The following is a 23,673-nucleotide window of genomic DNA, read 5'->3' as shown; positions in this document are numbered from 1 at the left end:
GCTTATTGATAGCTTCAAAAGAGCATCATGCTTGTCTTGTAAGCAGACTAGTAAAGAGGGGAGAGGGAGCTCAGTGGCTTGAGCATTGGCTTGCTAAACCCAGGGTTGTGAGTTCAGCCCTTGAAGGGGCCATTTAGGGAATTGGGGGTAACAAACAAACAAAATCACTATCTGGGGATTGGTCCTGCTTTGAGCAGGGGGTTGGATTAGATGACCTCCTGAGGTCTCTTCAAACCCTGATATTTTATGAAAAAGCTCTTGTGAAAAATCCAACTTATCAGGATTAGACTTGCTGCAAGGTTCAGTATAACATAGTTAACTTAAAAGTTTCAGTTACTTGATTTTCCCTGAATCTCCCTATTTAATTTTTTTGCAGTCACAGTTGTATATTTTAAGAAAACACCAGGAGAGAAGTGTTTAACAGACCCACTTAGAGGAAAGTGACTGACTGTAAGGGAAAAGAGTGAAACAAACTATCCAAGTGCTGCTAAATGCAAATAAACAGAGTGGGGGATTTTTTTCCCCACATCTGTTACAGTCATTACAGCTCATAAGACAACAAGAGAGGGAAAAATATGTTCAAACAGCTGAGTATTTGACAGATCAGTGAGTTTTTCCTATTGGTTATATTATGCGATTTTTGCTGACTATATAATTTGCAGGCAAGATAGTAAAAAACCTGGAAAAATTGTTTGAAACATGAACTAAGTTCCTACACTTCATAAGTCTAAACTCTATTGTGGTTTAATAGTCAATGCTTGATACATTTTGCTCAGATGGTTTCTGATTTTTATACCTCTAGTAAACCATATTAAAAACTCTCAATAGCAGATATCAGAGCCCTTGCATTAGAGATCACGTATACGTGGCTCTTTCAGCAGTATGGTGACATTTTACACAAATCTTAGGCCCTCATCCTGCAAAGACACAAGCACATGCTTAACTTGTATGTGTGGTCCCATTGAAGTCTGTGGAACTATGTACATGCTTAAAATCTCTGCTGAATTGGGGCTTTAATGCCAACTGTTCAGTCTAGTGAAGCTTTCAATTTTGTGTGTGCTGTTGTGTCCAATTACTTATACTTGCAGTTTAGGTCACTTAACGATCTCAATCCCTGAAAAGGGCCAGAATTGGGGGCTTAGAAGTCTATAAAGCCTTAAACCTGTAAACTGAATCTGCATGGGCAAACACCTGCAAAGAGCTTTATGATTTGGTTTGAAGGGACCTAAATTAAGGGTGTGAAATTGTTTGTATTTGTGCTCCCAGTTTATACGTTTCTGTAGATTAAAAATTAATCTCAACTGCTTCAAAACATAATTGACCAAAATGTAGTTTCTTTTTAAAAAGACCTTGTCATTAAACTTTTTTCAAAACTGCAAACTATTGCTCTATGCTAAGTGCCCCAGATAACCAGTCTGAGAGGCAGGTGGCACACTAGTAACGTAAAACTTGCAAATCCCCCCCCCCCCTAGGAAATTTGTCTAAACTGCAAATCACTGGCTCCTGCTCCATGTGATTCTCCTGAAGCATACACTTTACTAGTAACAGCACACTTCTCTCCCACTCCCCGCTCCAAATACGCATGGTTTCATAGAACTTTTATTCCCAATCATGCATTCTGCCCCCCTCCCCCCAAATAGTTTGGCCTCATTCTAAGACCAGTTCCAAAACAGAGTTCTGTGGTAGGTGTGGTGCTAAGACTGTAGTACATCCTGGGTCATTGCATAAAGCAGAAGTCCACGGAAGGGGCTAAAAAAGAAAAATGGCATTATGTTGGTTGCCTAGGGGCATTAAGTGCACACTTCTGAAATTAGGTTTGTTTTCCCAGACAGCTTATGTTTTTAAAGAAAAGTTAAAACCTGCTGTGTTAGGAGGAAGTATTAGGTAAATAAAGTGACACTTGACCACTATACTCTTCTTTATACCGAATATATAGTTAACCTAGCTTAGTCACAACTATTCCATCATTTTACAGAAAATGCGAACATAATAAAAATTCCAAAACAGCCTGTAAGTTCCTACCAGACTGGTCTAGAATGCTCATACTCCTTTCCTGGCAGGAGAGATGCACCAAAAACAATCAGGCTATCATTATAAATGTCTGTTTGGGTAAAATAATTTATAAAGGAACTAATTTAGGAAATGTTGGTGGGTGACTGGAATGTGAACCTCCTTATCAAAAATTGTCTTCTATGTTTCTACAAGGATATAAGTAGTACTGTTTGAAAACCTGTAAACATTTGTTATATTTACTCCTGGGGGAATTCTACACCATTGTGCACGTGCAGAATTCATGTCTCCTGCAGGATTTCTTTGCTTCTCAGTCCCCCCGCCCCAAAAAAGAGAAGCTGCAAGAGCAGTCTCACAGCACTCCCTTGCAGTGCAGGTACATTGCTGGACCAGTCGGCACAGAGGTAAGTCACCACAGGTCTAGGGATGCCCCAGCCAGTGACTCCTACTCGGATCAGGTGCTAGTCCCAGTTTGGTTGGAGACAGGAGAGGATGGGACTTCCTCTTCCCCGGCAAGGCGTGGCTAGAGCTGGGTCAGAGACACCCCCAGAAACTTCCGCCCAACTGCAGGAAGTTCAGCTTCCTCCCCTCCTTCCTGTCCCCATTGCTCCCCAGCTATAGAGGGCGGGATTGCTGTAGAGGGCGCTGCTCACCTAACCCTCGTGCATCTAGACCTTCCATACCCAGTCACTCCTGCCAAGCCTCACTCCGTACACCCAGACCCCACCCCACTGAACCTCAGCCCTTGCCTCCGGAGCCCCATCCCTGCACCCAGACCAACCTTACTGAGCTCCCTGCACTCAAACCTCTACCCTGACTGGCCCCATCGCCCTGCACCAACCTGAACCCCCACATGCAGACTGACTTTCAGTTAGCTGCACTCAGATCCCCACCCCATCAAGCCGCAGACCACCCCGGTAAGCTCCCCACACCCAGACTTATCCGCTGAGCCCCAACCACTTTCACCTGAAAGCCCCTGCACCTGGAACCTCCTCAAGCAACTAGCATCCAGATCCCCTCATGCCTAGAACCCCCACTGGGCTGCATGCACCCAGATTGTCCCACACAGAGTCCTCTCTCCCTACACCTGGATCCCCCCATACTTGGATCCTGCCTGGTTGAGCCTGCCTGCCCCATATCTGGTGCTCCTGGAGCAGAGGGGCAGGGCCCCAGGGTGTTTCTGGGGCAGGCCCAAGTTTGTGCTGGGTCAGGGTTGGGTACAGCCTCACCACTGAGTCCATGTGTCCGGGGGAGAGGGGGGAGCTGCAGGGTGATCTCCACCTTTGTGTGACAAGTGGCCTTTGCTCCCCACTGTCATGCTGGAGCCTCTGCATTTTTTTAACAAATAAAACTTGCAGAATTTTAAAATATTGTATGCATAATTTTTAGGCGCACCTTACTATGGCTGGGCAGTACCAAAATCTCTTAATTCAGATGTGTGTCACAAGAGTGGGAGAAATCTACTTAGGTAGTAAGTAATCTGCTAGTTACTGGTATAACAAAGACATCCTGTGTGAAATAGCTGTTAATTTTTTTTATAAATGGTTTCATTCTGGATGTTCTTTCAGGTTGTGATTGTGTGTGTGTGTTGGAATAAACCAGTTTCTCTCATTTTAGACAAGAGATCAGCAAGGCCTTACTAGTGGCAGGGTATAAAAAATAGAATTATGCTCTCCTTTAGTCAAATTGTCTTATGTTTTCCTTGTACATACATGATGCAGGCAGAGTCCACTTTGTGATATTATTTAATCTCAAGAAGCTAACTGTTCCTGGGTAAGGCTTTAAAAAATAGTTAAAACTGTAGCAGACTTAAAAAAATTTATATTAAAACAGTCTTCCTGTTCCTTTTCACTTTGATTTTTGTGAAACTTTAGACAAATGAGGAATTTGTATTATGTACTTATTCTAAAATACAGTGTTGGATAACACCAACATTTAAAACTAAGTATGATCTCTCATAGTGTTAAGGTTAAATAGTTGTACTGTTAAACATGTATTATGTAAATACATGTATTTGATAATATTTAAAACATAATGCAATTTAACATACAATCATTGAATTCTTAAACTTCTCTTTAGAAAGAATTATTGTCATTTTACATCAAAATCTGCTACAAGCAGTTTTGAAAGTAGTGTATTGACTTGTGTTTATGAATTAAAGAAAGAAAACTTCTTTTACTGATTTTTAAAAAAAAATGGTGAGACATCAGAAGCAGTGTGACAAGCCTTTTTGCAAAGCAAGCAACTCATTGCTTCTGGAGAGCAAAATTATTTAAGATTAAGTACAGGCAGTAAATTAGATGTACATGTTTCCTATACAACACTCTCCTTTGTACTGTATTTATAAAGAATAAGAATTTCCTGATAGCTTTTTGTAATCTTCTCAAACTTTAAATCTAGGGAAAAGCATATTAAAATAGTAAAATCTAATATGTTTGTTTACTTAAATTTGTTTCCAAATGAGGCTGGCTTCTGGTGGAAAACGGATTGGCTGTTACAGTGGAAGAATTGGAAGCAGGTCAAAGAATCCATCAGCTGCAAGGCTTGGGAAAGGCAACAGGATCTCTGTGCTAGGGATCATGACAGTCAGGGGAAGAGAATCTGTAATTAGAGACTTCAATACAATTTTTCCAGTATAAAAACTTGAACATCCAAATATGGGAACTAAAAATTAGTAACAATAGTATTTACTCCTCAACCCTGCAGGAAGGTAGTTTGGACTTCATTGAAAACCAGATGCTACATCTCAGCTAAGCTTTAATGGCTACATTACAAAAATGTAAATATGTAGAACTTATATTAAAGTTGAACTTGTATACAACTTAAATCCATCAAGATCAGACAACCTTAAATTTAGGTTTTGGATATCCATAATCCGTTGTGTTTCAGAGTAACAAATAGTTCTATTAAAAAAGATAGCTATAAAAGTTAAGTAGTGGGGTCAGCCTCCACAGTACCCCATTGTGGCTTACCATCTGTCTCAGCATCATCAGGCAAGGCCAGGAAAACAAGCTTAAAACAATAGTACTAACAGAAACATAACATAGCAGGTCTTCTATCCTACTTTTTTTTTTGTGGAATTCTGACCCTCCAGACTATCCTTGGAGGTCCAGCTCCTACCTGAGCCATTGACTCTCAGGGCTTTGTTCCTGGAGTCCTTCCCTAATCTGGTTCTCCACAGTCTGGATTCTTATGCACAATCTACCTCAGGGTATTGGCCTGGGCTTTGGCCTTCTCTAGTGCTTGCTGTAGGAATCTCCTTCTCTTGTCATCCTCTCCCTTCAGGGCCAATCACAGGAGATAACCTCCCCAGCTGAGGTCTCCCAGCTTTTTATGGGCATCAATTGATGCTTTCCATCTGGGTCTGATAACTTAACCAAGCCATCTGATCCACATCTAATTAGGATCAGTTGGGTATGTGTGAGGGATAACTGATCCATCACAGGTGAGGCTGAGCCCAACTCTCCTTAAAGGGCTAGTGAGCCTATCACAAGTTTTTGAGTAATGTTGTGTTGTCTTGTGCTTCCCCAAAGAAAGCATCCATCAAAAACACTGGCCTGGTCCACTGTAATGTCAACTTAATAAAAATGTCTGCCCATTGTACATTAAGGAAATGTCTCTGTACTGTAGCTCTTTCATAGGTTTGGTAAATTGTTTCCTTACCTTCCTGAGGATTCACCCTATTATTTCTCTGTTTTATATCTTTTATCATGATAGATAAGATTTCCTTTGAGGGGAGTAAACTCTTAATAGAGCGGGGGATCTGTGAGGTTTTTTTATATAAATGTTACAAATATATTTACAATATACACAGATGTAGCAAAAATTGCTCTTCAGTCTAGCAAGAAATTCATCATTTTGAAAGAGAACCAAGAACAGTTCTTTAGCACTTGATGCAGAATTCTTTTTTTGGATTGGTATGGAGTGCTGTACAAAAAAACCGAGCAACTGAATTTCTTCCAAATTAAGAAACTATTACTAGTTTATCAAGTGGAACATCTGGGCTCTAATTCTTACAAGAAGTAACCTTTCTTGTCCTTAAGCTTGGATTTTTTAGTTTTAGAATATACTTCCATCAAGTGTAATTCCTAAATATAGAGCCTAATGACAGTCTTCACATGAAGAACTTTTCTATTTAAATCTTTTTGCATCTTCTATGTGCCAACTTAGTATCAGATTTCTTTCCATATTCATTGCTTTATAGTTTTAGTCAGATATTGGGTTTACAGGTGCTAGGTTTAAAGTAATTTAGCTGTCCAATCAAGAAAGCTAATTGTAATATTTATTCAAGGCATGCTGCATTTATCAGATCAAAAGAACATTACATGTGGGAAGGATATGTAGAACTCTCTAATAAATTTTAAGTGAATTCTGTGCTTTTGAACAGTGCCACAGTAACAGCTCTTGTGGATAAACAAAAATGGTCTCCCAACAGGTATAGGATGCACAGCAACTTTTCAAGATTCCTCACCAATATTCTTCTAACCTGGACTTGAAAGGGCCTAATGGCCATTGGGGGATGATGTAGCTCCTCTTTCATGCCCATGTAATCTTGACACGGTTATCTTGACTGGGAGATAATGCTAAGGTTGCAGGCCTGATGGCAGGAAATGAATTTTGAAAAGGGACTTGGAGAAGAGGGTGGGGCCATTGCTTTATTGGGACAATAAATATTAAATAATGCCAATTTTCTGTGTGATGGTGTGAGAAAAACTGCTAGGAATTGGACTGAACCCAGCAGCTTATTTTTCATAGACAGTGATATTGGTCACTGTGTATTTGGGCTATTGCTTTTCCTTCAGTTTTGCTGCTTTCCTGTTCATGGAAGTTTATGTCTTAAGGATATTGCTAGTGGAATACCTCTTGACTTACTGTATGCAGATCAAGCAGGACTGTCTATGGTAGAGTTTGTGTAACACTTTCTTTTACAAGGTTCTAGTTTTCAGTTGCTTATAACTTTGCTATAACTGTTTGGACTGAAGTTTTCCATGCCAAGTATGGAAAACTTTTTGAACCATGCTTCTACTTAATTTTTTTAGGCCTTTTCTGCACTACACAATTTTGTTAAGTAAGTCCGCTTTTGTCGACAAAATAGTGGAGGTGTACACACTGACATGCTCCTCCCACCAGTGCCGATGTAACTCCCCTGCTATGCCAACATCATAAAACCACCTTACCAAGAGGTGTAGGGCTGGTGTTGGTGTAGTTAGGGTGATGCAGTGTAGACACTGAGTTCCTTACATTGACTGCTGTTCTTATCAATTTCAGGTCTCTGCTGGAGCTGTGAAATTGACAAGAAAGCTGGCTCCTGACTGCTGCTCAGTCTCTGTGCCAAGCCAGGCTGCTGCCTGGGCTCCCCATTGGGAGCCTGCTGTGCATACCCTTCCCCCCCATTCTCAGCTGAGAGGGCGGAGGTGAGAAACCCCGGGAGGCAGCTGGGCTCCCAGTGGGGAGCTGTGTGGAGCTGAGAGGGTTGTCTCTCAACTCCCCTGCTTCTCGAGTTGGTGGAAGTACTCCTGGTGAGGACACGCACCACTGACAGAAGGATGGTAGTGTGGACATCAGCTACTATAGTAATTAATGCGGTGGCTGTAAGTCGACCTAATGTAGGTCAACTTATCTTTGTAGTGTAGACATAGCCTAAGTTTCAACAGAAACAGTTCAGCTGTTTCTAGGAATGAGGTATAGTTAGTCATAGAGTTTAAGGCCAGAAGGGTCTACCAGACAATCTAGTCTGACCTCTTATATATTAGGCCACTAACACCATCCAGCCACCAAGCCCACTTGGAACTATCTTGGAGGAAACTAAACTGTTACGTGCCACAGGTAGAGAATAGAAAGGATTATGGTGCGTCAATGCCCAAGGCCTCTGCGATGACAGGGAATTGATTATTTGAGAGAGACCCAGATTCTAACAAGTGACCTGCTTCCACACTGCAGCGAAAGGCAGCCCCTCCTCCACCCTTCCCCAAAATCCCTGCCAGTCTGACCTGGGAGAAGATTCCATTCCAGGCATCACATATGGCAGGTAGTTAGACCCTGAGCATGTGAGCAAGAGCCAGCCAAGCACTTGAGAGAATTCTCACTACCACCTCAGAACGCTGTTCCACCCCATCCAGTGTCTCATCTCTGGCCATGGCCATCTCCAATCCTTCAAAGGAAGGAGACCAAAAAACCCCCCAACCCAAAATACATTATGGGTGAAAAATTCCCTTCCTGATACCTACAAGTGGCTGGCTGAAGTCCTCAGTCGTGAGATTTTTAGGACATAGGGGGTCTCCTGTGGTTCATGTCTTATCTCCTCCTGGGGTGCTGAGCCCTGTGCCCCACCACCTTAGGCAACCCTGTCATGCAATCTGACTATAATTACCTTTAGAGCTTGACAAATTTAAGGTTTATCCCACAGATCCTATTGGGAGGCTGTTCCAGAGACTTACTCTCTTGTTAGAAACCTTCTGATTTCCAGCCTAAATTTATTCATGGCCAGTTCATACCCATTTGTTTTTGTGCCAGCAAAAAAGCACTTCTTCCTCCATGGTATTTACCCCCTGATAGATTTATAGAGTGCAATCAGATCTCCTCTCGGTCCATTTTGCTAGGCTAAACAAACGAACCTCTTTAGTCTCCTCTCATAAGACAGGTGCTCCATTCCCCAGATTGTCCTTTGAGCCCTTCTCTGCACCTGTTCCAGTTGGAATTAATCATTTTTGAACATGGATGGCCAGAATTGTACACAATATTCCAAATGAGGTCTTACTAGTTCCATATGCAATGATATTAATACTTCTCTTTTGCTGCTGGAAATACCACTTCTGATATATCCTAAGATCACAGTTTTTCACGGTTGCATCATGTAGGTGGCTCACGGGATGGCAATGATTGGCCCATACACCCAGGTCTCTTTCCTCCTCTGTTGCTTTCCATTGATGAACCCTCTGCTTATGGCAGAAACTCTTATTAGTCCCATTTCTATTACTCCGGTCTTCCAGTTCTTCCTATATGATATTTTGATCTTCCACTGTATTGATAATGACTTCAATACGTTTAAAAAAAAAAAAGTATTGGAAAACTTAAAACTGTTTTTGTTGAGAAGCTCTAGCACCACTGTACTTTGGGGGCAGTGGATTTGAGGTGCTCCATGAAATCAATCCAAATTTGGCCAGATTATACAACTCTGCTATGTAGAAGCTTCTTGGAGATTAGCAACAAAATTATCTGAAGATTCCATCTGTACTGAGCGTGTGTCATCCCCCCCTCAGGGGTACTGCAGTTGCTTCTCTCAAATTCTGACAGGTCAGGCACTGGAACAGAGAGCTCTTATTGCTGATTGCTGCTGGAGCTCAGGAATTGTAGGAAATAGCTTGACTTAAATGCTAGAGGAGAGTGTGTTTGGGAATCAGGCAGGTTGGAATGATAGCAGCAGAGGGAGACAGGCATGGGGAAGAGAAGGACAGAAGGGTCTTACCGCTACTAGCCCATACTCCCCTCAAGAACCTGAAATAAGACCAAGGATTGAGAGTTTCAGCATTTCTCTGCTGTCAGAAGTTAGCACTTAAACCTTCTGGCAAAGTGGTTCTCATCTCCCTCTTTGTTAGACTCTACATAATTTTCCATTATGAGTCTGATTTTGAACTTCCCATGACTTTTAATAAAGCTCAACCAATCTGTCTGAAATTTCACAGGCATTTTTCTTATGCTGCTGTACAATTTTTCTGTAAATCTTTAAAAACAAATCAGACAAGGTGTTTGGAGATATAAGGCTTCATAAAATGAATGGATTTTACTTGGCATTGTTCTAACTCTTTGTTTCATCATAACTTAGAAACCTCATGGTTTCAGAGCACCAGATTTGGTTTCATCTGTTTGTTTTAGTGAGAACTGGTGCAGTGTGTTTGTGAGTGAAGAAGAGTGGAGAAAGGAGGAAGGTTGATGAAAAGTTAGATCCAACATGCTAGATCCTAGTCAGCTAAATATTAAGTCACTACTAGCCAGAGGTCACTATCAAATAAAACAAGGGACATGAGGGGGGCCAATACCAGTGATGACCAGGGCAATAGCGTGGTGAGAATTGTAGGGGATCCTTCTATCTGCTAAAAAGTGGGGCATAATGCTGTTATGAATGCTGGAAGTGGGGGGAACAGAGGATTAAGAGTTGAATTATTCTGTGTCTACTGGCTTCTAGCAAGAAAGGGTCTTCACTCTTCAGCCTCTGTCTTGAGTCCCCTCACCTCACATTGAAAAAAATGTGCATTTTGCTTTGTTGCTGAAAGGGAAATCTGTACCAAGCATAAGTACTAGAGCTGAGTGCAGATTTCAGAAGACAGCACTGCATCAGTTAATAGTTTGAAAGTGTTTTAATTAATGTATTTTCTGAAAAATTTAAAAATACATTTGAGTTATTCCTTCAGTTACTGGTAAAAGTTTTCTATTGTTCGTGAGTGAGTGTTGAACGTTGACTAAAAAAAAATTTCCTCATGAGTAGTGGGCTCTGATGAGGCATTTATAAACTTCCTGATGGGAAGAGCAGTAGAACAGAAAATTATGGGTATGCTTAGGAGAAGTGTGTGTGTGTGTATACACATGTGAGAGAAAAGGGGAGAGATGGAGGAGGTAGTTGGGTGGGTCCAGAGGAGAACAGGTGTTGCATGGGATGGGAAAGCTGATCTGAAGAGGAAAGTAATGCCACAGTAGTTAGTCTAAGAAGGAAGAGGGGTCAGTTTTGCCCTTACCCCTAACAGCGCACAGAACAGCTGAAAACCAGGGGATATGCCTATCTTCAAACAGTTTCACATTATTACATAAGTGACTGAAAATTGAGATGTGATCTAACTGGGCTACTGTATTCTTGCTGTTAATATACCATATTGCTACATTTAAACTGAAGTGCATCTTTCCTGACAACTACTCCTGCCTTCTTTAAAGCTTTATTGAGGAAGAGGGGAAGGGTTTTAAATCTCTTTACTAGAATTTATTACATTCAGGATAGCTGTTAGTTCCCCAAAAGTATATGGGGTTTCAAATAAAAAAACCTTCTGCTTATGTAAGATTTGGCATAGGCACCTCTCTACTGTATTTGGAGTTAAAAAACTCAGGAAGGTTGGATCAAAAATTAGGTTGCTTATATGTGAGAAACACAGTGGTGGGGAATTACTTTTATGAATGTGTAAAACCAAAGCTGTAACACACTTCAGGGTTGCTTGAGTCCACAGGCAAACCACAAATAAAATAGACTTAAGATGTCCTTGTCAGAACATCCTTACCAAAATGTGTCCATGTCCACATCTTCATGTGGACTTCAGAGAATGCCCTCTCTTCATTCTCTCCAGTGGCCTAAGTTCAGGTTGTTTTTGTAACTTAAAGAGTACAGAAATACCCAGTTTAACTTTTTTTGTTACTGTAGCTTTGAACTTACAGCCTTTCAAGTGTGTTTTCTGAGACTGCATTATTCTCTAGGGGTTTTCCCTTTAATAACGGGATAGTTGAGATGGAGTTAAGGTTGTCAATAGCTAAACTTTGTGCTTTGGATCACTTACGTAATTTGAAAAACTAAAAAGGTTCCAGGTTTCTATAGCATAAAGGAATGAACCAATAATGAGGCACCTTAAAATAATAAAAATATGGAATATGGTGTTACTGCTGGGTGGGGCGGGGGGAGAATGCCTTTTTTGCTTTTTATGATGTGTACAAGCTGCCTTGAAGATTGTTGTTCAAAGATTGTTTTTTTCTGCCTGTTTTGTACATTAGTGTTTGACTAAAAATTCCTTCTCTATTTCAGTTACTCGGCTTTCACTTTTGATTTTTGTACTATCTAATTCTTCTGTCATCAAGAGGTTTTAGGTCAATTTCAGCTTTTTATAAATGCTGATTAAAGGATGGCTTTGTCAAAGATTCACCACCATGTTCTCAGTTAATATATGAGGGTCTACAATAAAGATGCACAGAGACATCCAGCAGGTCCGCTAACAAAAGGTGGGAGGATCAGATTTGATGCTAATATTTAAGGTAAAAAATAAGGGAGAATAACTTTAAGAAGAAAAAAAATTCTAAGATGTCATCTTTATGTGACATCATAATGATCACAGGCCCAATTTTTTAAAAAAAATCCTTTGCAAGCCACTCTTACAAATTTGAATCTTATTTAAGTGCAGTATCCATCGCTACTGAACTCTGAAGAACCATTGTGAGTGTGGGGAGGGGAAAGGTGGACTTCAGTGCTGATGAAAACTAGTTCAAACATAATCTCTTGTAGGATGGATGCTTAATTTCAGCCCCATTTGTAATGAAGTCCTGCACTGATTTAAAAAGATTGTGCATATTTATCTGCTAAAGTATCCCTCATTAATGACCAGGGATGAAAATTGTCCCCACTGAAGTGAGAAGGAGTTTTGTCACTGGAAGCTAGATTGATACCTGAGGTGAAATTCTAATCTCAAAATTCTTGTCTAGTATAACGAATTATTCTCTTTTTTTTGACTTGGAAATATTTTGAAAATAATTATATTTGGCTGTTTTCTAAAATTGATTCAAAAAGTCTATTTTCTCCATATTAAGATTCATATGTAGCGGAGTGGGGTGGGGGGGAAGAAGGGGAGAAGGACAGTGTTGCAAAACAGCTCAGGAAAACTGGATCTTTCCTCTATTAGCAAAATGTTTCTGATAGATTAGACCACATGCTTCCTCTTCCAAGTATGTTGATTTTTAAGTACATCTGCTAACTTAAATAGAATCCTAGAAATACAGGCCCTAGAAGGGACCTCGAAGTCACCAAGTTCAGCCCTTACGCTTAGGCAGGACCAGGTAAATCTAGACCATATCTGGCAGGTGTTTGTCCAACCTGTTCTTAAGTACCTCCAGTTATGGGGATTCCCCAACTTCCTTTGGAAGCATATTCTGGAGCTTAAATACTCTTATACAATAGTTAGTTTTTTCTACTATTTAACCTAAATCTCCTTTGCTGTGGATTAAGCCCATTACTACTTGTCCTACTTTCACTAGACATGGAGAACAATAGATCACTGTCCTCTTTATAACAGCTTTTAACATATTCAAAGACTGTCGTCAGATCCCGCCCTCAGTTTTCTTTTCTGAAGACAAAACGTGCCCAGTTTTTTTTAACTTTTCTTCATAGGTCAGGTTTTCTAAACCCTTTATTATTTTTCTTGCTCTCCTTTGTTCTCTTTCTAATCTTTCTTAGGGCTTATCTGCACTTAAATTTTATAGCATTCTAACTTGCTGGCTCAAGAATGTGAAAAATCACCCCCTGAGCACAGCAAGTGTGAGCGCTTTAAAGTGCTAGTGTAAACAGGCTCTGAGCAGCGCTCAGAGCTAATCCCCTCTTGGAGGTGGATTACCAGAAGCACTGGGAGAGCTCTATCCCAGTGCTCATTTGTGACCACACTCATACTTCAAAGCGCTGCTGTGGGAGAATTCTCGTGGCAGCGCTTTGAAGTTTCCAGTGTAGCCATGCCCTTAAAGTGTGGCGCTCAGACCTGTACACTGTACTGCAGCTGAGGCCTCACCAGTGCCAAGTATAGTACTTTGCACTTGTCTTTATTGAATTTTATCTGGTTGCATTCAGATCAATTCTCCAATTTGTTAAGGTTTTTGGAATTTTAATTGTCCTCCAAATTGGTTGCAACTTCTTCCAGTTTGATGTTCTCTGTGTATTCTGTAAAAATACTCTCCATTCCATTATACAAGACATTAATTAAAATATTGAATAGCACCGGACTCAAGACTGATCCCTGTGTGATCCCAATAGATATGTCTTCAGAATATAACAGCAAACCATTAGTAATGATACTTGGAGTATGGTCTTTCAACCAGTTGTGCACCCACCTTATAGTAATTTTATTTAGACCACATTTGCTTATGAGAATGTCATGTGGGACTGTTAATATCCTTACTAAAATCAAGATATAGCTATTGCTTCCCCCCATCCACTAAGCCAGTAACCCTTTCAAAGAAGGTAATTAGATTGGGTTGGCATAATATGTTCTTGACAAATCCATGCTGGCTATTCCTTATAACCATGTTATCCTCTGGATGCTTACAAATTGATTGTTTAATGATTTGGTCCAGATTGTAATTCCCCAATTCCCCTTTATTCCCATTTTTAAAGACACGTACTATGTTTGTCCTTTTCTTCTGGGACCATACCCATTCTCCATGAGTTCTCAAAGATTATGGCTAACAATTCTGAGATTGCTTCAGCTAGCTCCTTAAGTACCCTAGGATGAATTTCAGCATGCCTTGCTGACTTAATTACACCTAATTTATCTAAATATTATTTAACCTGTTCTTTCTCTATTTTGGCTTGCTTTCCTTCTCCCTTATTAATATTAATTGTGTTAATTATCTGGTCACCATTCACTATTTTAGTGAAGATTGGAACAAAATAGACATAAAATACTCTAGGGGCAAGAGAAAGTTGAAGTGTAGGCCCTCTACTCAGCTGGGCAGGACTGCTAATTGATAATATGAAGAAGGCTGAGATGTTGTTGCCTTTTATGTCCCTGGCTCAGTGTAACTCATTCTGTGCCTTAGACTTTTAGATTTTGTCCTTATATTCTTGTGCTGTTCATTTGTATGCCTCCTTAGCAATTTGTTCATGTTTCCTTTTTTTGTAGGATTCCTTTAATATTTCCAGGTCAGTAAAGAGCTCCTCATGGGACCATATTGACCTGTTGCTCTTCTTCCAGCCTTTCCTTTGCATCCGGATAGTTTGCAGCTCTGCCTTTAATATCGTCTCCTTGACAAACTGCCAGCTCTCCTGACCTCCTCTTTCCCCTTATATTTTCTTCCCAGAGAACCTTACCTACCTATTGTCTGAGTTTAAAATCTGAAGTCCATTGTCCTTATACTGCTGCTCTGACTCCTTCGTTTCCTTAGAATCATGAAATCTGTCCTTTCATGATTACTTTCACCCAGATTGTCTTCCACCTTCAGATTCGCTACCACTTCCTCACTGTTGTTTGGAATGAAATCTGAAATGGCAGTCTGCCATGTTATTTTCTCAATTTCTGAAACAAAAAGTTGTCCCCAATACATTGCAAAAACTTATAGGAAATTTTGTGTTTTGCCATATTACTTTTCCAGCAGATATCTGGGTAGTTTAACTCCCCCATTATTACCAGGTCTTGAGGTTTAGATATTCTGGAAATGTATCAATCACCTCCTTATCATGATTTGATGGTCTATAGTAGACCCTACCATAACATCACCCTCCCCCTTTTTTCTTTTTTTTTTTTTACCCTTTTTATCTTTACCTAGAGACTTTCAACTAGTCTGCCTCTCGCCTTCTGAATCTCAGAAAAAGTGTGTATATCGATGATATATAATGCAACAGCATCTCTCTTTATCCTGCCTGTCCTTCCTGAACAAGGTATACCTCTCTATATCGATATTCCGGACATGATACTTATCTCACTAAGTCTCTGTGATGCCAGTTAAGTCATAATTTAGTTTATGTACTTGCATTTATGTATAGACATAGAATCATAAAAATTTAGCACAGGAAGGGACCTTGATAGGTCATCCAGTCCTGTGCACTGAGGCAGGACAGTGTCTAAGATGTTGAGCAGAGTTCTCCACGGATTTCCCTCTTGTTGCTCCTATGACTCTATTGTAATTTTCCACGTCCTTCCGTTCCCAACATCTAGCCCTCTTTACTTACCTGTGAGGTTTTGTCACCTGCCCCCTTTGAACCTAGTTTAAAGCCTTCCTCAACTAGGTTGGCAAGTTGGTGTAGGAAACGGTCACCCCACCAGGACCCAAGGCTGACGCCGTCCGGAAGTGCAAGTGGACAGGCTGGGTTACAGCCCTCGGCTGCTCCGTTGACTCCGGCACTGCAGAGAGGGTGGTCGAGTCTGGACCGGCCTAGATCCCCGGACCTCAGCGGAGACTTGTGCCTCCCTTTTGACGCTGGAGGCATTCGAGGCAGCCTCAGACTTGATGGGACTCCCAGCGCCGGCCTCCCCGCACTGTAGGGAGTTGCCTACCATGGCTCGTCCCCCAGTACAATCCAGGGGCAAGCCGGCCATGCTGTCGTCTCCCTCCTCGCATGCGCCGCTAAAGCAGCATCGGACCAGAGGCTCCCTGCCGCCTCAGCATCGCTCTCCAACGGCACTGGGTGCTCCTCCCCCCTAGGTCCTTGTACTCAGAGACTTCAGGCTCAGAGGCAGACTCCTACCGCTCCAGCCGGTTGCGGAGCAGGAGATCGGTTTTGGGGGCGAGCCACCAGCGTTACCCACAGTGGCAGCAGCAATCGCATCCGCCCTCGCAGTGGCTGTTTTGGACCTCCTGGGCCTGGTGGCCAGGTGTTTGGTCCTCGATCAAGGTCGGTCTCGGTCTCCTCGGCGTCGATGACCCCGATGCAGCTGCCTGCTCCACCGGCACCGTCGCCAGCAAGGGTTGTGCCATATCCAAGTTCAGCACCCCTTAGCCGGGCAGTGGCACTGGCAGCGGCTACAGTTCAGGCACAGCAGGCACCGCCTGATATGCCAAGCTACTCACTGGTGACCGCGGTATCGGTCGTGGTGCTGCATTTAGAATCAGAACCAGCCCTGCAACCATGGTACCATGTGCCACAGGACCCCGAACGACTGCACACACCGGAGGAAGGGCCGATCCATGTAATTTCCTTGTATTCCTCACCGGACGAATCGGTCTCAGGCACGGCTGCGGCACCAGCCCTGGAGGACACTTGAATCCTCCAACAGCTGCTCCGGCGAGCAGCTCAGAGCCTCGCAATCCAAGCTGAGGAAATCGAGGTGGACGCAGACCCTTTAGTAGACATCCTGGCTCCCTCAGGGCCATCCAGGGTGGCTCTCCCGCTGATAAAGACCATAGCGGATACGTCCCGCACCTTATGGCAAACGCCAGCCTCACTGGCTCCTATTGCCACGATGCCACGAGAACGAAGCGGCACTATTTTGTTCCTTCTAAAGGGCACGAACACTTGTACCCGCCCCCCCCACCAGGACTCCCTGGTGGTGGATGCGGCCAACCAACGGGAGCGTCAAGGGTTTCAGGCGTCAACACTAAAGAGCAGGGGAGCTAAGATTCGACCTCTTTGGTAGAAAAGTGTACTCCACGGCAGGCTACAACTCCGCATTGCCAACCAACAGGCAGTTGTAAGCCGATATGGTCATAACGTGTTCAGCCATGTCGAAGTTTACGGAGCTCCTTCCCCAGGACTTGAGGTTAGAGTTTTTGGCCCTGGTGGAGGAGGGGAAGCTAATCTCCCGAGTCTCTCTCCAGACTGCCCTAGATGCAGCGGACTCAGCCTCGTGCACCCTGGCCTCGGGCCTGGTCATGCAGCAGGAAGCCTGGCTTCAGATCTCAGGCCTGCCCTATGAGGTCCAGCAGACCATTCAAGACCTCCCCTTCGATGGGCAGATGTTCTTTTCAGAAAAGACGGACAAGAGTCTGCATAGCCTAAAGGACTCGCGGGCCACGCTTCGCTCGCTGGGCTTGCATACCCCTGTGATACAGTGCAGGCAGTTTAGGCCACAGATGACCCCACGCCCCTACCAGCCTCAGACTCGCCAGGAGTTGGGGCACAGGCGGGGCAGAAATAGTAGGAGGCGTCACCAATGCCACCCCCTCCAGCCAGGCGTCCGATCAATCGAGACCACCATCGGGGCTTAGACCCTCTATTTGATGGTACGGTCAAGGGCGACTTACCTATCGAGACTCTGGATCCTTCTACCCCTACCTTTGGGTCACATCTGTCCCCCTTCTACCGTGCCTGGTCCTGAATCATGTTGGACAGCTGGGTGCTCTTCACGGGAGAGAGGGAATATTCTATCCAGTTCTCCCTCCCTCCCTCTCTCCCCACCAGCCCCCCTCCCCGTCCATCTTCAGGGACCCATCTCATGAGCAGCTTCTAAGTCAAGAAGTGAAGTCCCTCATGGAGACGGGGCAGTGGAGGAAGTCCCTCGGGAGCTCAGGGGCAAAGGCTTCTACTCCTGGTATTTCCTAATACTGAAGGCGAAAGGGGGCTTGAGACCCATCCTAGACTTGCAGCGGGCTGAACAGATTTGTACAAAAGCTCAAGTTCCGCATGGTCTCCCTGTCTTCAGTTATTCCCTCCCTGGATCCAGGAGATTGGTATGCCGCCCTCGACTTAAAGGACGCTTATTTCCACATTGCCATAATTCCCTGACACCGTCAGTACCTGAGGTTTGTCGTGGCTGACGCCCATCTGCAGTTCACGGTGCTCCCGTTCGGCCTGTCAGCTGCTCCAAGGGTCTTCATGAAGTGCATGGCAGTCGTGGTGGCCTTCCTGCGCAGGTGGGGCATCCAGGTATTCCCCTACCTGGACGACTGGCACATAAAGGGCCACTCCAAGGAGCAGGTGGAGACCCAGATGTCGTTCATCAGGCGGACCTTTCTCAATCTTGGCCTCCTCTTGAACGAAGCCAAGTCCACCCTGTCTCCAACGCAACAAATAGAGTTCATAGGAGCAGTTCTGGACTCCACCCATGCCAGAGCGTACCTGCTGGAATCCAGGTTCTGTGCGATTTCTGAGCTCATCCTCAGACTGCACCTCGCCCCAATTACCACGGCACGAGTTTGCCTCCGGCTGTTGGGTCACATGGTGGCGTGCACCTATGTGGTAAACCATGCCAGACTCCGGCTTCGCCCGCTACAGTCCTGGTTAGCGACAGTATATCGCCCAGCCAGGGACCCCTTGGACTCAGTGGTGTCCATTCCCCACTTGGTGCTAAGCTCGCTGCGGTGGTGGCTTGACCCGCAGAAAGTGTGCATGGGTGTCCCCTTCAGTGCCCCTCGACCCTCCCTCTCCCTGGTAACGGATGCCTCGGGTTGGGGTTGGGGAGCGCACTTGGGACACCTCAGGATGCAGGGCTTGTGGTTGCCGGAGGACCTTGAGTTGCATTTCAATGTTAGGGAGCTGAGAGCGGTTCGCCTGGCTTGTCTGACTTTTTCCAGTCCCACCTGGCAGGCAGATGTGTTTCAGTCCTCTCGGACAACATCGGCAGTCTTTTATATCAACAAACGGGGGTGCACGCTCCTCTCCCCTGTGCAGGGAAGCCCTTGCACTGTGGGATTTCTGCGTCCACAATCCTACCCACCTGACAGCATTCTACCTTCTGGGGGAGCAGAGTTGTTTGGCGGACACCCTCAGCCGCTTGTTCTGGGGTCACAAGTGGCTCAATTTTCCAGCTCTGGGACTTTCCCCGGTTAGACCTGTTCGCCTCGAGGGAAAACAGAACGTGCTGACGGTTCTGCTCCCTCCTGGTCTGCAGTCAGGGGACTCTGTTGGACGCCTTCCTACAGTCTTGGGGGGGGAGGGTCGGTCTGCTCTATACCTTTCCTCTGATCCCCCTGATACACAGAGTGATTTTGAAGATTCTCAGGGACCACGCACGGGTAATCCTGATAGCTCTGGCATGGCCGCGCCAACATTGGTACACGTCACTCCTGCACATGTCCGTTCAGGCGCCCCTGATGCTGTCCCTGCTCCCGGACCTGATCACGCAGGACTGGGGCTACCTCCGCCACCCAAACCTGGAGTCCCTTCACCTCACAGCATGGATGCTCCATGGCTGAACATGGTGGAGATGAGTGCTCCCAGCAGGTCAGACAAGTGCTGCTCGGTAGTAGGAAACAGTCAACTAGGGCCACCTACCTGGCCAAATGGAAGCGCTTCTCCATATGGTTGGGTCAGCGAGGTCACAATCCGCTGGGGATCCCAATCCCCATTGTCCTAGACTATTTGCTCCACCTCATATAACTGGGCCTCTCCCTCTCTCGATTTGTGTTCACTTGGTGGCCATCTTGCTTTGATCCGCTGGAGTGCGCAGCCCTGGCCCCCAGAGCACTGCTTTTACTATGTTATATCCGAATTCATGTTATATCAGGTTGTGTTATAGCGTGGTAGAGGTGTACCAGTTTACGACCCTTCCATTTGGCCTTTCCACAGGGCCCCCCCCCCCCCGGGTGTTCACCAAGTGTATGTTGGTCATGGCTGCCTTCCTCCATTGATGGCGGGTGCAATGTATGCCTACCTCGATGACTGGTTGCATCAGGGCTGCACCAGAGAGCATGTGCAGTCCCATCTCTGCCTGGTCAGGTATATGTTCCAATGGCTGGGTCTCCTCCTCAACGTAGTGAAGTCGACCCTAGAACCGACCCAGAGGATAGAGTTCATCGGGGCAGTCCTGGACTCCGTTCAGGCACAGGCCTCCTACCGGACTCTCGTTTCCAAGCTGTCATGGGCATCATTCAAGGCCTTCAGCACTTCCCGACCTCAACAGCGAGGGGATGCCTGAGTCTTCTCGGCCACATGGCTTCATGTACGTACTTGACCTGGCATGCCAGGCTCTGGCTCCGGCCGTTACAAGCATGGCTCGCCTCAGTCTGCCGCCTGGGGCGCGACAGCATGAATTTGGTGGCCACTGTCCTGGAGCAGGTTCTAGCCTCCCTCTGCTGGTGGCTCAATTCCCAAGTGGTGTGTGAGGGAGTCCCTTTTCACAGCCCCCAGCCTTCCTTGTCCCTGGTCACGAATGTGTCAGCTATGGGGTGGGGCGCTCATCTGGGGAACCTTTGGACTCAGAGCCTGTGGTTGCAGTACAAGCTATCCCTCCATATCAATTTCAGGGAGCTGATGGCAGTGCGCCTTGCTTGTCAAGCCTTCCAGGTGCACCTATGTGGTCATTGTGTGGCGGTTCTCACTGACAACACCACAGCCATATTCCTCCCCTCTCTGCCAGGAAACCATTTGGCTGTGGGAATTCCGCATAGCCCACTCCATTCACTTGGTTGTGTCCTTTCTTCCCGGGATCCAGAACATGCTGGCAGACCGCCTCAGCAGGTCCTTCCACTTGCATGAGTGGTCTCTCCGACCAGATGTCGTCCACCCCATCTTTCAAAGGTGGGGGTTTCTCCAGGTCGACCTATTTGCCACCTGCAGCAACAGGAAGTGCCCAGCATTCTGCTCCTTCCAGAGTTGCAGCCTGGGCTCCCTTGCTGACATATTCCTGCTTCCCTGGACGGGTCGCCTGCTCTGTGCCTTTCCTCTGTTCCCCCTCATGCACAAGGTCCTGCTCAAGATCTGCAGGGAGCGGGGGAAAAGGTGATCGTGATAGCTCCAGCATGGCCTCACCAGCACTGGTACACCATGCTGTAAGAGCTGTCGGTGGACGTTCCAGTCCCATTGACTCTCCTTCTCAGCTTGCTCACTCAGGACCAAAGTCGCCTCCGTCATCTCAACCTGTGGTCCCTCCACTTCACGGCTTGGAAACTGCATGGATGAACCCCACGGAGCTTCTGTGTTCAGACCCAGTAAGGCAAGTCCTCTTGGGCACCAGGAAGTCCTCTACTCAAACCACGTATCTGGCGAAGTGGAAACGGTTTTTGTGTTGTGGTGACCAGCACCGCACACTCCCCCTCCAGGTGCTGGTGCCCCTCATTTTGGAGTACCTCTTGCAAGGCCTGGCGGTGTCCTCTGAGAGGGTTCACCTCACAGCCATCTTGGCCTTCCACCCGGGTGCGTCTGGCTGCTCTGTCTTCGCCAACCTGATGGATGGTTGCTTTGTCAAAGGCTTGGGCCATCTCTGTGCTCAGATCCGGCAGTCTATCCCTGCATGGGACCTTAGCCTGGTCTTTTCATGACTCATGGGGTCCCCGTTTGAACCACTGGCCACGTGCTCCCTCCTGTATCTTTCCTGGAAGACATCTTTCCTGGTCACCATTACGTCAGCGAGATGCGTCTCTGAGCTGAGGGCCCTCACCTCAGAACCGCCTTCCACAAGGATAAGGTACAACTCAGACCTTTCTCCCGAAGGTGGTGTCGGCCTTGCACACCAACCAGGATATTTTCCTGCCTGTCTTTTACTCCAAACCTCATGCTGGTACCTAGGAATAGTGACTACATTCCCTCGATGTCCGCAGGGCCCTAGCTTTCTATATCAAGTGCATTAAGCCGTTCAGGAAATCGACCCGCCACTGCAATGAAGTGCCAGACTGGATGAAGGGCCTCCCGGTCTCCTCTCAAAAATTTCCTCCTGGATCATGTACTGCATCTGTGCTTGCTATGCGGTTGGCCAACATGCCGACCCCAGCTCTCACCGCACACTCCGCTAGGGCCCAGGCCTCATCAGTGGCATTCACTTCGCACTACGCCATCATCCTGCATGCCAGACACGATACGGCTTTCTGTAAAGCAGTACTGCAGTCAACATTCCTTCACTTAGACCCCACCGCCTGGGTAAGGCTTGGGAGTCACCTAATTGGAATCAATATTAGCAAGCACTTGAAGAAAAAACAGTTTCTCACCTTTGTAACTGTTGTTTGAGATGTGTTGATCATATCCATTCCAACCCCCCGCCCCTTTCCCCTCTGTCAGAGTAATTGGCAAGAAAGAACTGAAGGAGAGCCGGGTGGCATAGTCATATCTAGCGCCATTCAGGAGCCGCTCCTGGGGGCTCCACAGCTGACCCGACGGATGCTGCTAGGGGAAAGACTTTCCGACGGCCATGCACACAGCACGTGCACACCTAATTGAAATGGATATGAGCAACACATCTTGAAAAAACAGTTACAAAGGTGAGTAACCCTTTTTTTTTTTTTTTTTTTTTTTTTTTTTTTTTTTTTTTTTTTTATTACTGTTGAGTGCAATGTGTTTTCAAGGCTTTCTTCAATATTTTAGGGAAGATGACCAAATATTTGTTTTTGTGACTTTCTGAAAGTTGCTTCTAAAGTTGGCTTTTTGTGCACTGTAACAATTAGTCTTGACATTTAAACCACTGGGACTGCTCAGATGTCTTTATCTGCTTTTTTGTTACTAATTAAATTACAATTTGAGAATTAAAACTCCATTTCTTCATTGATAAGTTCAAATGAGTAAGCTGCATTACAGTTACAGCTCTTAAGTGCTTTCTAAACTATTTTATGAGTCTCATTATGTTGTAGGTACTACGCAAGTGAAAACAGATTTCCATTTGAGGAATGCTATCATTTTAGGGGCTTTGCCAAGAAAAGCTACATGTCCTGTACTGTTATGGCAGTTTCCTAAATTAGCCTCTTTGGATTGCGTCCTCAACATGTCACTGTGATACGGTAATGCTATGCTGCTATGATCGGATACTTACTCAAACCACACACTGTAGAATAATAGAGGAGATCCTAATTACATACATTTTAATTTAGGAATATCTGTAAAAATACTCCTCCTTTGAGTGCTTGTTCATGTCGATTCCAAGTGTGGGTGTGTGCGCTGCGTGCACAGTTGCCAGAAGGTTTTTCCCCTAGCAGTACCTGTTGGGTTGGTCCAGGCACCCTCTGGAATCGTGCCTTTCATGGCTCTGCATATAGGACTCCGCCAACCTACCTCCTCTCCAGTTCCTTCTTACCACCAGTGATGGTTCTTGGAGTTTTCTCTTTCTCTCATTTCGAGTGATTCCCGTAGTAATTTTCTTCAATATCTATAAATAGTTAAAATACATTAGTTATAAGTGTTAGTTTGAATCCTGGTTAGCGTGGGTTTCTCCCCTGTTCCCTTCCCTCTCCCAGGGCCAGGGCATGCCTTGGTCTCAGGGGTTTAAACCATGTGGGGTCTGCCAGAAACCGATGCCAAGGGGTGACCCACACATGTCTTGCCTGAAGTGCCTGGGGGAATCCCATCAAACAGACAGG

The 23,673-nt window shown here is 45.1% G+C and overlaps 2 protein-coding genes across 7 annotated transcripts in view; one reads left to right on the top strand and one right to left on the bottom strand.

Annotated features, from left to right (window-relative positions):
* Positions 1-23,673, bottom strand: part of PACC1 (proton activated chloride channel 1) — a 148,170-nt gene that overhangs the window by 9,122 nt on the left and 115,375 nt on the right. The window lies entirely within an intron of this gene.
* The window catches only part of PPP2R5A (protein phosphatase 2 regulatory subunit B'alpha), a 108,326-nt gene that overhangs the window by 1,959 nt on the left and 82,694 nt on the right, over positions 1-23,673 (top strand). Inside the window, exon 2 of one of the 2 annotated variants that reach the window (XM_075064340.1) lies at positions 2,325-2,414. The exons of the other annotated variant lie outside the window; for it this stretch is intronic. Coding sequence (XP_074920441.1) covers positions 2,325-2,414 — 90 coding nt within the window. The remainder of the gene's footprint in view (positions 1-2,324; positions 2,415-23,673) is intronic. 2 annotated transcript variants of the gene reach the window in all.

The sequence above is a fragment of the Chelonoidis abingdonii genome, chromosome 3, assembly GCF_003597395.2.
Source record: "Chelonoidis abingdonii isolate Lonesome George chromosome 3, CheloAbing_2.0, whole genome shotgun sequence".
Taxonomy (NCBI): Eukaryota; Metazoa; Chordata; order Testudines; family Testudinidae; genus Chelonoidis; species Chelonoidis abingdonii.
This window is presented reverse-complemented; position numbering and strand designations above follow the sequence as displayed.